Source organism: Schistocerca gregaria, chromosome 9 (assembly GCF_023897955.1).
Source record: "Schistocerca gregaria isolate iqSchGreg1 chromosome 9, iqSchGreg1.2, whole genome shotgun sequence".
Classification (NCBI taxonomy): Eukaryota; Metazoa; Arthropoda; class Insecta; order Orthoptera; family Acrididae; genus Schistocerca; species Schistocerca gregaria.
In genome coordinates this window covers 235,842,874-235,856,562 of record NC_064928.1, presented here as the reverse complement: position 1 = coordinate 235,856,562, position 13,689 = coordinate 235,842,874, and the positions used below count along the sequence as shown (strand labels likewise).

General features: G+C 41.6%; 1 protein-coding gene across 1 annotated transcript in view; it reads right to left on the bottom strand.

Moving 5' to 3' along the window:
• LOC126292252 (chymotrypsin BI-like) overlaps positions 1 to 13,265 on the bottom strand; it is a 155,523-nt gene extending 142,258 nt beyond the window's left edge. Inside the window, exon 1 of the mRNA XM_049986149.1 lies at positions 13,132 to 13,265. Within this exon, the coding sequence (XP_049842106.1) occupies positions 13,132 to 13,207 (76 nt within the window). The 5' untranslated portion in view covers positions 13,208 to 13,265. The remainder of the gene's footprint in view (positions 1 to 13,131) is intronic.
• Between the last annotated feature and the right edge of the window lie 424 nt (positions 13,266 to 13,689).

Here is a 13,689-nt window from a genome sequence, read left to right as displayed (position 1 = left end):
GACTGTGTGGTGTAATGTTTCCTTGCACGAGGTTAGCTGTAATTCTGTCAGCAAGTTAAGCCATCTTATTACAAGTTTTTGGTGGCTAAAAGTCGGTGCAGTGACTAGCCTGAAAGTGGTAATTGTGTTTACGGGTGTATTTAAATTGTTCAGTATTCTGCCTAGCCTGAGCATCCCTGAGTGGGTGGTTTGTGGCCGCCTTACACGGGTCCGTCATATTTGTTATGTTCTAATGATATTCCAGGACACTTTTGTTTAAAAACTTTTTTTTTAAATTCCTCCATTCCTTTATTGTCATTAACTGTGTGTTTGCTGAGACCTTTGATGTTTTTTAAATGGCTGTGTTGGTAGCTTTACTACCTCACCATAATTTATTACCAAAGTTCTGTATTTAGTAGCCTGTTTACTAATGTTGTTTAACATTTTTTAAAGTTTTGTATTGCTATAAATTACTTGATTGCCGTTAGCGGCGTGTTTTGAAAGCCTGTTATTGCCGTACTGCTAGCTTCTGTGTGTTTCCTTAAAAAAAGATTTTTTTTTAAATTGTGGTATTGCTATAAATTACTTGATGGTCGTTAGCGGCGTGGTTTCAAAGGCTCTTATTGCCGTACTGTTAGCTTCTATGGCTTTTTTTCTTTTTTTTAGTTTTAAACTGTTTAGTTTTAAACTGTTGATTGCCGTTTTTAAAAGAAATTTTAAAATTGTTGTATTACTATAAATCACTTGATTGCCGTTAGCGGCATGTTTAAAAGGCTGTTTATTGCCGTACTGCTAGTTTCTGTAAGATATGAATAAAACATTTGTGTGTGAAAATCTCAACTCGACAGTAAACTACTAGAATTTGGCCCCGTTTCCCAACTTGTGGTGTGGCTTGTAGTAACCGTAACCACTGTGGGTATCAAGCTGGTTTTTTTTACCCATTAGACAGCGTAATGTCTCTATCTATGAAATGGTTCCTCAACAATTTTAACGGAAGTGGAACATCGAAGAAAACCCTTACATCCCTGTTATCGCCTGCTGGATTTACGATGGACATACAGTTCCAAAGTTTTATATTTTTTCCACCTGTACCACATATCACAGGTGTAACATACTGGGTGAATCAGGACGAAAGGTACATCATTTGAGAGGTGATACTAGTGGTGATTCTGAACAAAAACCTCCTAATGCCCTTTTCTCATCCATTTCCGGATAAACCAATGAAAACAACTAGGAGCGGCAAACGTGTTGCGTCGTCCTTACTGACCGTGTCAGTAGGCAGTTCACCTGCGCATGGTGCAGTTGCTGACCTCAAGTCTCAGTCCGACAGTGCTTTTCGTAGTGCACGGTACTGTAGTGTTGTTACGTGAACAAAGAATACAGTTTTGTGGAGTGAAAATGCCACGGATCTTCATACATGCAGAGTATGCTGACATGGTGTTTGGCCAGTCGAAATTCTAGAGCTGCTGTGCGACAATACCAACAACGATTTCTGAATCGCAGAGTGACAGATAGCAGGATGTTTATCAGGGTGTTTCACGGATTGCGTGAGCGTGGTACACTTCCCAGCGTAAATGTTGTCTCTGAACGTCCCGTACAACAAACTCCTAATGCAGTTGAGAACATTATTCAAGTAGTGGAACGCAACCCTACTACTAGCTCTAGAGGAATTGCTGCCCAACTTGGTATTCCACAAACACGAGGACTACGCACAGTACACGAGCACAGTCTGTATCCCTTTCATCTGAATGAAGGAGATGCTGCCTCCCGGATAGAATTCTGTCAATGGATCATTGCCAATGTGCGATTAATTCCACGTATGAGTCAACATTTACCCGCAACAACACTCACAACTCTCATATATGAGCTAATGAAAATGCGAACGCCATTGTGGAAACGAATTTTCAACAACGTTTCTCAGTCAACGTGTGATGCGTTATTGTTGATGACCAACTCATCAGTCCAGTTGATTTAGATAACCGTCTTACTGGGACACGGTATCTTGAGTTTCTTCAAAATGTGTTACCAGAATACGTGGCGGATATCCCTTTGACAACACGAGCTCGTATGTACCGTCAGCATGACGGAGCTCCTACACATTCCGTACAGCCAGTGACACAGTATCTCAACACAGCGTATCCTGGTCGTTGGATCGCTCGCCGTGGAGTCATTGCTTGGCCTCCGAGGTCACCCTATCTTACCCCTTTGGATTACTGTTTGTGGAGGTGGCGGAAGAGCTATGTCTACAAGCGCAGAGCGGAAACAAGAGAGGAACTTCTCGTTCGTACACTACTGGCCATTAAAATTGCTACACCAAGAATATGACGTGCTACAGACGTGAAATTTAACCGACAGGAAGAAGATGCTATGATATGCAAATGATTAGCTTTTCAGAGCATTCACACAAGGTTGGCGCCGGTGGCGACACCTACAACGTGCTGACATGAGACAACTTGTCCGTATTTTACTCCTGCAGTAATTTGCTGCATCTTTTCAGTTTCTGTTTCCAAATGATGCTTCTTTATACCTATAAATACTTTTCGAATTTTAGTTTTATGAGATGTTCACCTTATGTATCATGAAAAGACAAATTTCATTTCGATAACGTATTCCACAAGCCAAAGAGTGAGTAAGTCTCCAGTGAAGTTGGCATTGTAATCTATGCCCAACTTCCTTCAGCTTACAATGTGCCTAACAATTAAACGTGTGTCAAATTTTCTGAGTAACGTAACCTGTTAATATGTGCAATGTGTGCTCATCGTTCAGAACGATATCACTGATTTTTATTGTGATACCTATGTTAAATAATCCTGTTCTAATATTAGTTTGTGTTCCGGGAGAGTTATAAAGAATTATGTACTTATTTCTTCACCCTGATTTGCTTGAGACCGCTAACAAAGTGAAACTTTCTACATGATTTTCGATGTATGTTGAGCGAATTTTAACCATGTGTGTATTCCTAGTATTCACGAAATAAAATATTTTATCTTGATTATGTTCTGCTACAGAGAGACAAACTTCTCACTATCTTGTAGTGCATTGCTGTGGGTGTTATGTATCTGCCTCAATATTTTTAGTGGTTTACCGATTCCAGTCGCCGAACAACTTTTCTGTGATGAAGAATAACCTACCATTAATTCTGTGGCTCGAAACTATTTAGCATTACTTATTATTCCCACCAGGTTTCCCAGTTTACAGGATTTTTAATTCAAAGAGCTGTTAAGGAGTGTATTAGAACTCTCCATTATATTGGAAACAATATAGACAACTTAACAAGATTCTTTGCGTTGTGTAAGAATGGAAATAAATAAGCACCGACATATCGACAGTAATAGTCTGAGGGCGAAACATGGAAGCGTGATTCTAAGCATTTTTGCGAGACTAGTAACAAAGAGGGCGAAACTTGGGAGCGCGACTTTAAGTAGTGTCGGTCGAGAGGTCAGAGACAGAAGACGTGTCGCGCTGCCCTCACGCCGGCGATGACAGCACTTACCACACTCAAGGCTTGATTTAATTTATATAGCCAGGAGAGGTTTAGATGGCTTAACCACGCTGGAAGATTGAATTCAAGGTAAAATTCGCAAGATAGAGTAAAGCGCAATTACAATGTTAGGCTCGTGATTGTTAGTCTGAGTTTGCAATAATCCCATGATTTGCTTGTCGGTTAAAGAAGCAGCCTTATCCTCCAAATAAATATGCTGTGGTTATTAAATGTTAAGGTAACTTTCAAATTGAAATAGTTATGTGGTACTCAGCCATTATTGATGCTTATGTCATTGTCAGGAATTTCGCCATTACCAATATTTGTCAAACTATGACCAATAGGTCATGATGATTTCTGAGCTCTTAAATAGACTTAATTTATGAAATCTCTTCTTAAAAGTTATTTAATAGTTAACAGGACCCAAGCTGACTCATTATTATTCAATTTATTCTTAGTAACACTAAGCTTTAGCCGCTGCTGCTGCATTCTGCTGTGAATTACTGTAAACCACATGGAAAAAAGCAGTCATCTAAATAGGTGAGTGCAAAACTTACAGCCAAAACAGAGACACTGACACACCACAGCATGTCATGTACAATAATCTATTCATTGTTATATGTTCATTTGTTCCAGTAGTTTCTCATATTCAGATACGCAGTCAGATAACTTATCCAACTATTAGTTTTAAGTTTTTCATGTAACGATCTGCTGACGGCCTAAATGACAGTGAAACTGACACTCACACAAAACGCAAACAGTGTTATGCAGGTTACGTTCCGATTAATGACAGCTCAGGTTGCTTATCGAGTCCATTTTCACGGACGAAAATAGGTTCTATTTGTTGTAGGAACGTCACATATTTGATGTAGCTACGTTAAATATTAGTTGTAGGTACATTACAACCTGCAGGATGCTTTTTGACAGGTATATAAATATCTACAGGGTCATTTTGGTCATTTATACAAGTATAGCTACTTCCGAATTAATTTTGAGCTGAAAATACCTTTTAAACTTGTTTTAGTGAATTCATTGTTTAACAGATTGAGCAATGAAGGAAGAAGAATTACATGGTAAATCAATCGCACTCTGACAGAATTTTCAGTCGAGGATATGAAAGAAAAATAAATTTCTTGTGTTTGAGTTTCCTAGAGGACTGAAACATTAGGTGAATAAAATGTCTTTGTCATGTTTTTTGATTTAATGAACATTGTCTCAGGAGGTGTTCCATTTTGTCGAATGATATGGGTTTCGTGTGCTGTCAGTATATTTTGAAAGATTAGAGGAGACAAAAATTTATTAAAGTACTCAGTAAAATAAACCCTTATGTTCTGTAGGGGCTCCACTGTTTTATTTTAAAACGGAATGTGTGTTTCGTGTTGCATATGACTGGTTTATGCACCCGTGGTCTATGGGTAGTGTGTTTATTTACTAATCAAACAGGTCTCAGTTTTGTGTTGAAACCTCACCACCGCTTAAATTCTGAAAAAACTCATCAGCAATGGGAGCCGAAGGCGTCCGGCATAAGAAGTCACCCCCATTCTGCCAACGGATTTGTCAAAAGATGGTGCAGGAGTTGTTAGAGGTTCAAAACATTCTCTTCCACTTGAGTTTGGAAACTGCCCCTAAGAGCGGAAGAATCAGCAATGATCAACGGCATGAGGATGCAGAACGCAATAAAACCACTGTATTAAAGACATATAACGTGTGTCCACAAGACATGTAGCCTGTAAATGAAAAAGGGTCATGAAGATCTCTCCATTGCCAAAAGATTCTGGAATAGCCCCCATTCGGACTTTTGAAATTCTAAATAGTCTGGCGAACGAGGTATCACGGAAAGTACTGACAGCATTCTGAGGGACTTTAACGACTAAAGACAAATGCTGAACATGTCCAATTACACTGATCCTATACCGCCTGTGCGTGGACAGGTCGACTTTCAGTTGCAATCCGCCACGTGCAGGACCAGGGGGAACGGGGTACACTAATCTAGGCCAAATAGCACCGGAATTGACGTAGGTTAGTACGGTAGTTGTAGCTTTAGATATAGATATAAAGTTAGGAATCTGCAGCGACTAGTAGATTAGGCCTGCCCAGTGTCAGGGGCACGCTCATAGGGATTATCTCGATGGGCAGGGCCTAAAGTAGTAGGTTTATATCTACGCTGACACTCCTGTAACGCTGCAGGCAGTTAGGAATTAACAAGTAGGTAAGAAAACTAACAATTAGCTAGTAGTATAGATTAATAGCTGTAGTCTGCCTATTACCCTGTATTGTGTCCTGTCTGTAGCTCACAACAATAAACACAGTATCATTGTAATAACAATAAAAATAGCTGCTGAATATATAACATTGTAGTATTATTGTTGTTGTTGTTCTGGTCTTCAGTCCTGAGACTGGTTTGATGCAGCTCTCCATGCTACTCTATCCTGTGCAAGCTTCTTCATCTCCCAGTGCTTACTACAACCTACATCTTTCTGAATCTCCTTAGTGTATTCATCTCTTGGTCTCCCTCTACGATTTTTACCCTCCACGCTGTCCTCCGATGCTAAATTTGTGATCCCTTGATGCCTCAGAACATGTCCTACCAACCGGTCCCTTCTTTTTGTCAAGTTGTGCCACAAACTCCTCTTCTCCCCAATTCTATTCAATACTTCCTCATTAGTTATGTGATCTACCCATCTAATCTTAAGCATTCTTCTGTAACACCACATTTCAAAAGCTTCTATTCTCTTCTGGTCCAAACTATTTATCGTCCATGTTTCATTTCCATACATGGCTACACTCCATACAAATTTCTCTTCTTCAGAAACGCTTTCCTTGCCTTTGCTAGTCTACATTACATATCCTCTCTACTTCGACCATCATCAGTTATTTAGCTCCCTAAATAGCAAAACTCCTTCACTACCTTAAGTGTCTCATTTCCTAATCTAATTCCCTCAGCATCACCCGACTTAATTCTACTACATTCCATTATCCTCGTTTTGCTTCTGTGGATGTCCATCTTATATCCTCCTTTCAACACACTATCCATTCCGTTCAACTGCTCTTCCAAGTCCTTTCCTGTCGCTGACAGAATTACAATGTCATCGGCGAACCTCAAAGTTTTTATTTCTTCTCCATGAATTTTAATACCAATTCCGAATTTTTCTTTTGTTTCCTTTACTGCTTGCTCAATATACAGATTGAATAACATCGGGGAGACGCTACAACCCTGCCTCACTCCCTTCCCAACCACCGCTTCCCTTTCATGCCCCTCGACTGTTATAACTGTCATCTGGTTTCTGTACAAATTGTAAATAGCCTTTCGCTCCCTGTATTTTACCGCTGCCACCTTCAGAATTTGAAAGAGGGTATTCCAATCAACATTGTCAAAAGGTTTCTCTAAGCCTACAAATGCTAGAAACGTAGGTTTGCCTTTTCTTAATCTTTCTTCTAAGATAAGTCGTAAGGTTAGTATTGCCGCACGTGTTCCATCATTTCTACGGAATCCAAACTGATCCTCCCCGAGGTCCGCATCTGCCAGTTTTTCCATTCGTCTGTAAGGAATTCGCGTTAGTATTTTGCAGCTGTGACTTATTAGGCTGATAGTTCGGTAATTTTCACATCTGTCAACACCTGCTTTCTTTGGGATTGGAATTATTATTTTCTTCTGGAAGTCTGAGGGAATTTCGCCTGTTACATCTTGCTCACCAGATGGTAGAGTTTTGTCATGACTGGTTCTCCCAAGGCTGTCAGTAGTTCTAAAGTAATGTTGTCTACTCCCGGGGCCTTGTTTCGACTCAGGTCTTTCAGTACTCTGTCAAACTCTTCACGCAGTATCTTATCTCCCATTTCGTCTTCATCCACATCCTCTTCCATTTCCATAATATTGTCCTCAAGTACAACGCCCTTTTATAGACCCTCTATATACTCCTTCCACCTTTCTGCCTTCGCTATTATTATGACCCACTAATCATTAAGGTGGTGGGCTCCTTTTGTATAAATGTTATAGATGTTGTCAATAAGGATTTTTTTTAAGTTCTAGGGGACATGACCTCAGAAGTTAAGTCCCATAGTGCTCAGAGACATTTTTTGAAGAAAGAAAGAAGTACAAAAATGTTAAGGGAAATTCAGGAACACAGAAAAACAAGTCGCTGAGGAATGAAATAAACAGGAAGTGCAGGGGCCTAAGACGAAACGGCTGCATGAAAAATGTAAAAAAATCGAAACAGAAATGATTGTCAGAAGGACTGACTCAGCATATAGGAAAGTCAAAACAACCTTGGGTGAAATTAAAAGCGAGGATGGTGGCATTAAGAGTACAATAGGAATTAAATGCGAGGATGGTAGCATTAAGAGTACAATAGGAATTCCACTGTTACGTGCAGAGGAGAGAGTAGCTAAGTGAAAAGAGTACATTGACAGCCTCTACAAATAAGGAAGAAGGGATAGATAACATTCCATCAGAATTTCTAACATCATCTTGGGAAATGGCAACAGAACGACTATTCACGTTGCTGTCTAGAATGTATGAGCCTGGCGATATACCATCTGATTTTCCGAAAAACGGCATCCACGGAGTTCCGAAGATTGCAAGAGCCGACATGTGGGGGAATTATCACAAAATCAACTTAACAGGACTTGCATCCAAGTTGCTGACAAGAATAAGATACAGAAGAATGGAAAACAAAATTGAGGATCTGTTAGGCGTTGATCACTTTGGCTTTAGGAAAGGCAAAGGCACCTGATAGGCAGTTCTCACGTTACGGCTTGTAAATGGATGCACGACTGAAGAAAAATCAAGAGATGTTCATAGGATCTGTCGACATGGAAAAGGCATTCGTCATTATAAAATGGTGGAAGATGTACGAAATTCTGAGAAAAATGAGCGTAAACTACAGGGAAAGACGAGTAATTTACAAGAACGAAGAGGCAAAAATCACAGTGGGAGATGAGGAACGAAGTGCTCGGATTAAAAACGGTGTGAGGCAGGGGTGTGGTCTTTCGCCCCTATTGATCAATCTATACCATGAAAAAGCAATTACAGAGATAAAGAAAGGTTCAAGAGTGGAGTTTAAATTCAAAGTGAAAGGATGTAAATGATAAGTTTCACTGATGACATTGCTTTTCTGCGTGAGAGTGAAGAAGAATAAAGGACCTGGTGAATGGAACGAATAGTTCAATGAGTACAGAATATGGATTGAGAGTATGTCGAAGAAGGACGAAAGTAATGAGAAGTAGCAGATGTGAGAATAGCGAGAAACTTGACTTGAGGATTGGTGATCAAAAAGTAGGAGAAGTTAAAAATTCTGCTACCTAGCTAGCAAACTAACCCATGACGGTCGGAGCAAGAATGGCATCAAAAGCAGACTATCTCTGGCTAAAATGACATTCCTGGCCAAGAGAATTTTACCAGAATGACATATAGGCCTTAATTTGAGGAAGAAACTTCTGAGAATGTTCATATGGAGCACAACACAACATCTGAGATGTGGTGCTAGAGAGGAGTGCTGAAAATTAGGTGGACCGATAAGGTAACGAATGAAAAACAAAAAAAGACTGATTTTTACCTTAAGTAATTGTAGTAAAGATAAATCCCCAGGGTGGGAGATAAAGATGTTTAAAATCACAGTTTTTTTCAGGCCTACAGATTCGTGTTTGTAGTATATTGTCACAACAATTTTAGACGCTGACAAATCGTAGAGGAGTTTTGTTCTGTTGTTTTACATAATGGCATAAATTTCCTTAGTTTAATTACACTACTGGCCATTAAAATTGCTACACAAGAAATGCAGATGTAAACTGGTATTCATTGGACAAATATATTATACTGGAACTGACATGTAATTACATATTCAGGCAATTTGGGTGCATATATCCTGAGAAATCAGTATCCAGAACAACCAACTCTGGCTGCAATACCGGCCTTGATACGCCTGGGCATCGAGTCAAACAGAGCTTGGATGGCGTGTACATGTACAGCTGCCCATGCAGCTTCAACACGATACCGCAGTTCATCAAGAGTAGTGACTGGCGAATTGTGACGAACCAGTTGCTCGGCCACCATTGACCAGACGTTTTCAGATGGTGAGAGATCTGGAGAATGTGGTGGCCAGGGCAACAGTCGAACATTTTCTGTATCCAGAAAGGCCCGTACAGGACCTGCAACACGCAGTCGTGCATTATCTTGCTGAAATGTAGGGTTTAGCAGAGATTGATTGAAGGGTAGAGTCACGGGTCGTAACACATCTGAAATGTAACGTCCAATGTTCAAAGCGCCGTCAATGCGAACAAGAGGTGACCGAGACGTGTAACCAATGGCACACCATTCAATCACGCCGGGTGATAAGCCAGTGTGGCGTTGACGAATACACGCTTCCAATGTGCATTCACCGCGATGTCGCCAAACGCGGATGCGACCATCATAATGCTGTAAACAGAACTTGGATTCATCCGAAAAATTGACGTTTTGTCATTCCTTCACCTAGGTTTGTCGGTGAGTACACCATCGCAGGCGCTCCTGTCTATGATGCAGCGTCAAGGGTAACAGCAGCAATTATCTCCGAGCTGATAGTCCATGCAGCTGCAAACGTCGTCGAACTGTTCGTGCAGATGGTTGTCGTCTTGCAAACGCCCCAGGGATCGAGACGTGGCTGCACGATCCGTTACAGCCATGCGGATAAGATGCCTGTCATCTCGTCTGCTAGTGATACTAGGCCGTTGGGATCTAGCACGGCGTTCCATATTACCCTCCTGAACCCACCGATTCCATATTCTGCTAACAGTCATTGGATCTCGACCAATGTCGCGATACAATTAACCGCAATCGCGATAGGCTACAATCCGAGCTTTATCAAATCCGGAAACGTGATGGTACGCATTTCTCCTCCTTACACGTGGTATCACAACAATGTTTCACCAGGCAACGCCGGTCAACTGCCGTTTGTGTATGAGAAATCAATTGGAAACCTTCCTCATTTCAGCACGTTGTAGGTGTCGCCACCGGCGCCAACCTCGTGTGAATGCTCTAAAAAGGTAATCATTTGCATTTCACAGCATCCTCTTCCTGTCGGTTAAATTTCGCGTCTGCAGGATGTCACCTTCGTGGTGTATCAATCTTAATGGCCAGTAGTGTAGAAGGCTATGTAGGAGAAGACAGCACAGAGAAACTGATGCTGTTACAGGTCAGAAAACCAGCTGCAGTGTGCGTCACATTGAAGTTCCGACACAGACACGGTCATCAGTGCGTGACGTTATCAGGTGCAGGTAGGTCTGCTGTCCAGGTGGTGTTGGTGTAACCAGATGCCGCCACATAGCCTGCTCGTTCCGAGAAGCACAGAGGCGGCCACCAGCTTAACGTCTCCATCCGATGGACTGGTCACCATGAACAGTGTCATATGCTCTCACATAATGAGACACTGTGGACACGTTTGGATGTTCATCCAGGACTCTGGCGGAACTATTGGTGATCAGAACCTTTACGCCACCATCTCACCCGCCACAGCGAACCAGATACTGGCAGGGATAATCTTCCACTACCAGTTTTCCAACCGGTAACCCTCCCGAGTAGGGAGCTACAGGACAAGCAATCTGGGTTGCGGAGATTGATGCTTGTTGTGACGTGGGAGTATGTAGAAAATAAACTGGACTTACAGGGTGAAAAGTATTTAAACCGACAATCTCTGGGAGGTTGTAGGGGACATAAAAACAAATATTTTTCCTTAATGTCATTCTTTCCTATGAGGATTATTTAAACCGGTGGAGGCCGTATTACGATCTTCATTTGTTAGAGGTCGTATTACGCTCTTCAGTTGCAGGCAACTGTTGTCCACCAGTGTAGTAGAGCATTGTCTCTGTTTACTAATGGAGCGATACACCTGTAGTGAGTACAGTGATATGGTTGGTGCGTACTACGTACCGAACCAAAACGGACGAGCTGCACAGAGGGTTTATCAACAACAATATCCTAATCGCCGTATCCCGCATCATACGGCCTTTGCTGCTGTACCAACGTCTGCGTGAGACCGGGTCATTTGGTAGATTACCTGGACAGGGACGCCGTCGCACGGTAAGAACGCTGCAATTTGAGGAATCTGTCTTGCAGCATGTCGAGAGGGATACTTCAATCAGCACTCGTGCAATTGCACGTAACATGGGTACGAATCAGACGAATGTAAGAACAGTTCTTCGAGAGCAATTGTTACGTCCATTTCACTTACAGCGTGTCCACAACCTGGAACCAGTTGATTATCCACCCAGAGCACAGTTTTCGCAGTGGTACCTGGAACAGTGTGAAATGCATCCTACATTTCCATCCTCTGTGGTGTTTACCGATGAAGGAACGTTCGGGCGTGATGGAGTCTTCAACATGCACAATTCGCATGTTTGGAGTGAGCATAATGTAACATGCCACAGTTACTAGCGCTCATCAAGTACGGTTCTACGTTAATGTGTGGATCGGTATTGTTGGAAACTGTTTAATTGGGCCGTAGCTGCTACCTAGGCCATTAAATGGCAGAAACTATTACAATTTTCTTGCCAGAGCATTGCCAGAATTGCTGGAAGACGTCCCGCTCTCTACAGGACAACGCATGTGGTTCAAACATGACGGGGTGCCGGCACATTTCAGTCGTCGTGTGCGTAGATTCCTGGACCGACGGATCGCAGAAACGTTCACTGGCAGAGGTGGTCCTGTACCATGACCTGCTCGATCCCCAATAGGTCCCCTCTGAACCTTTTTGTGTGGGGAGAGATGCTCAACCTTGTTTACGCAACTCCTGTTGCATCAGAAGAGGATCTGGTTACCCGGATAGTAGAAGCAGCAGAAACTATTCAGGATATTCCTGAGGTTTTAGCCCGTGTCAGACAGAACATGATCCGACGGTGTAACCTTTGTTTACGTGTAGGTGGAGGCATTGTTGAAAATCTACTCTGATTGAAATTGGGTTGTGTTAATGTGTTGTCTCTTGGTCAAAAAAATGGAAACATCTTTGTTGGTTTAGTTAATTTGCCACCAGAGAAATCTTCCTCTACCGGTTTAAATACTCCTCATAGGAAAAAATGACATTAGGGAAAAATATTTGTTTTGATGTCCCCTACAACCTCCCAGAGTTTGTCGGTTTAAATAGTTTTCCCCCTTTATAAAGTAAGAGATATGAAAATTCTGTGCAGGATCGTGAGAGAAACAATATATTGAAAAATCTGAATGAAAGAAGTGGCAGGACGACAGGACACACGGTAAGACATTAGGAAATAAATTCAGTATTACTAGAGGGAATCACTGAGTGCAAAAATGGTAGAGGAAGGCAGATTGCAATACATGTAGTTTTTTTTATAGCAACACATCATATGTATTACATTTCAACTACAAACTGGTCTTCGTTTGTCACGAAGTGGACTTCCTTTTGCAACAGTTTTATTCATCGTTCATAAAAATAATCTATTTGCTGTACTAATTACATACAAGTATTTAAGGATGTTTGACATAAATTTTACTCTGAGATGAAGGATTGGCAGGGGAGAGGAAAGAGTAGCAGTTACAAACTGATCAGGATAAAATAAGAGAAATGAAATGACGCATAGATTAACGCGTGGCAATGGAAAAAAATGCTCCAAAAGTTTCTACTAAACCAGCTTCCCATTTTACACGTTTCACTGTGGAATTTAATCTTTATTATAGCGAAACTCACCCAGTCTGTTAGTACTCGGCTTCGCCGTAACTACCAACAGCGCGGATACCAGCAAGTATGAGACGCGCACATCCATTGCTCCGGCTGAAGTGCTACTAGCAGCAAAGGAAAGAACTCGGTGCCGGTAACAGCAGCTAACTGAAGCTAATTGCTTCTATCTGCCACTATCTGCCACTATCGCTATCTGACGAAGCAGGTCGCCCCTACATATCGTGCAGTTCCAGGAGCATTACGTCTCGATAAGGTCTGGCTATCATTTCAGAACTTTACAGCTTGTAATATGGCTGAGGTAAGACACAAAGGAACTACAAACACTGACTGCGATTGGACTCTGATTTAAATCAGTGCGAAAAGTTGAAAGTTGGTACCAGAGCAAGATTCGAAAAAAATGGTTCAAATGGCTCTGAGCATATGGGACTTAACTGCTGAGGTCATTAGGCCCCTATAACTTAGAACTACTTAAACCTAACTAACCTAAGGACATCACATACATCCATGCCCGAGGGAGGATTCGACCTGCGACCGTAGCAGTCGCGGTTCCAGACTGAAGATCCTAGA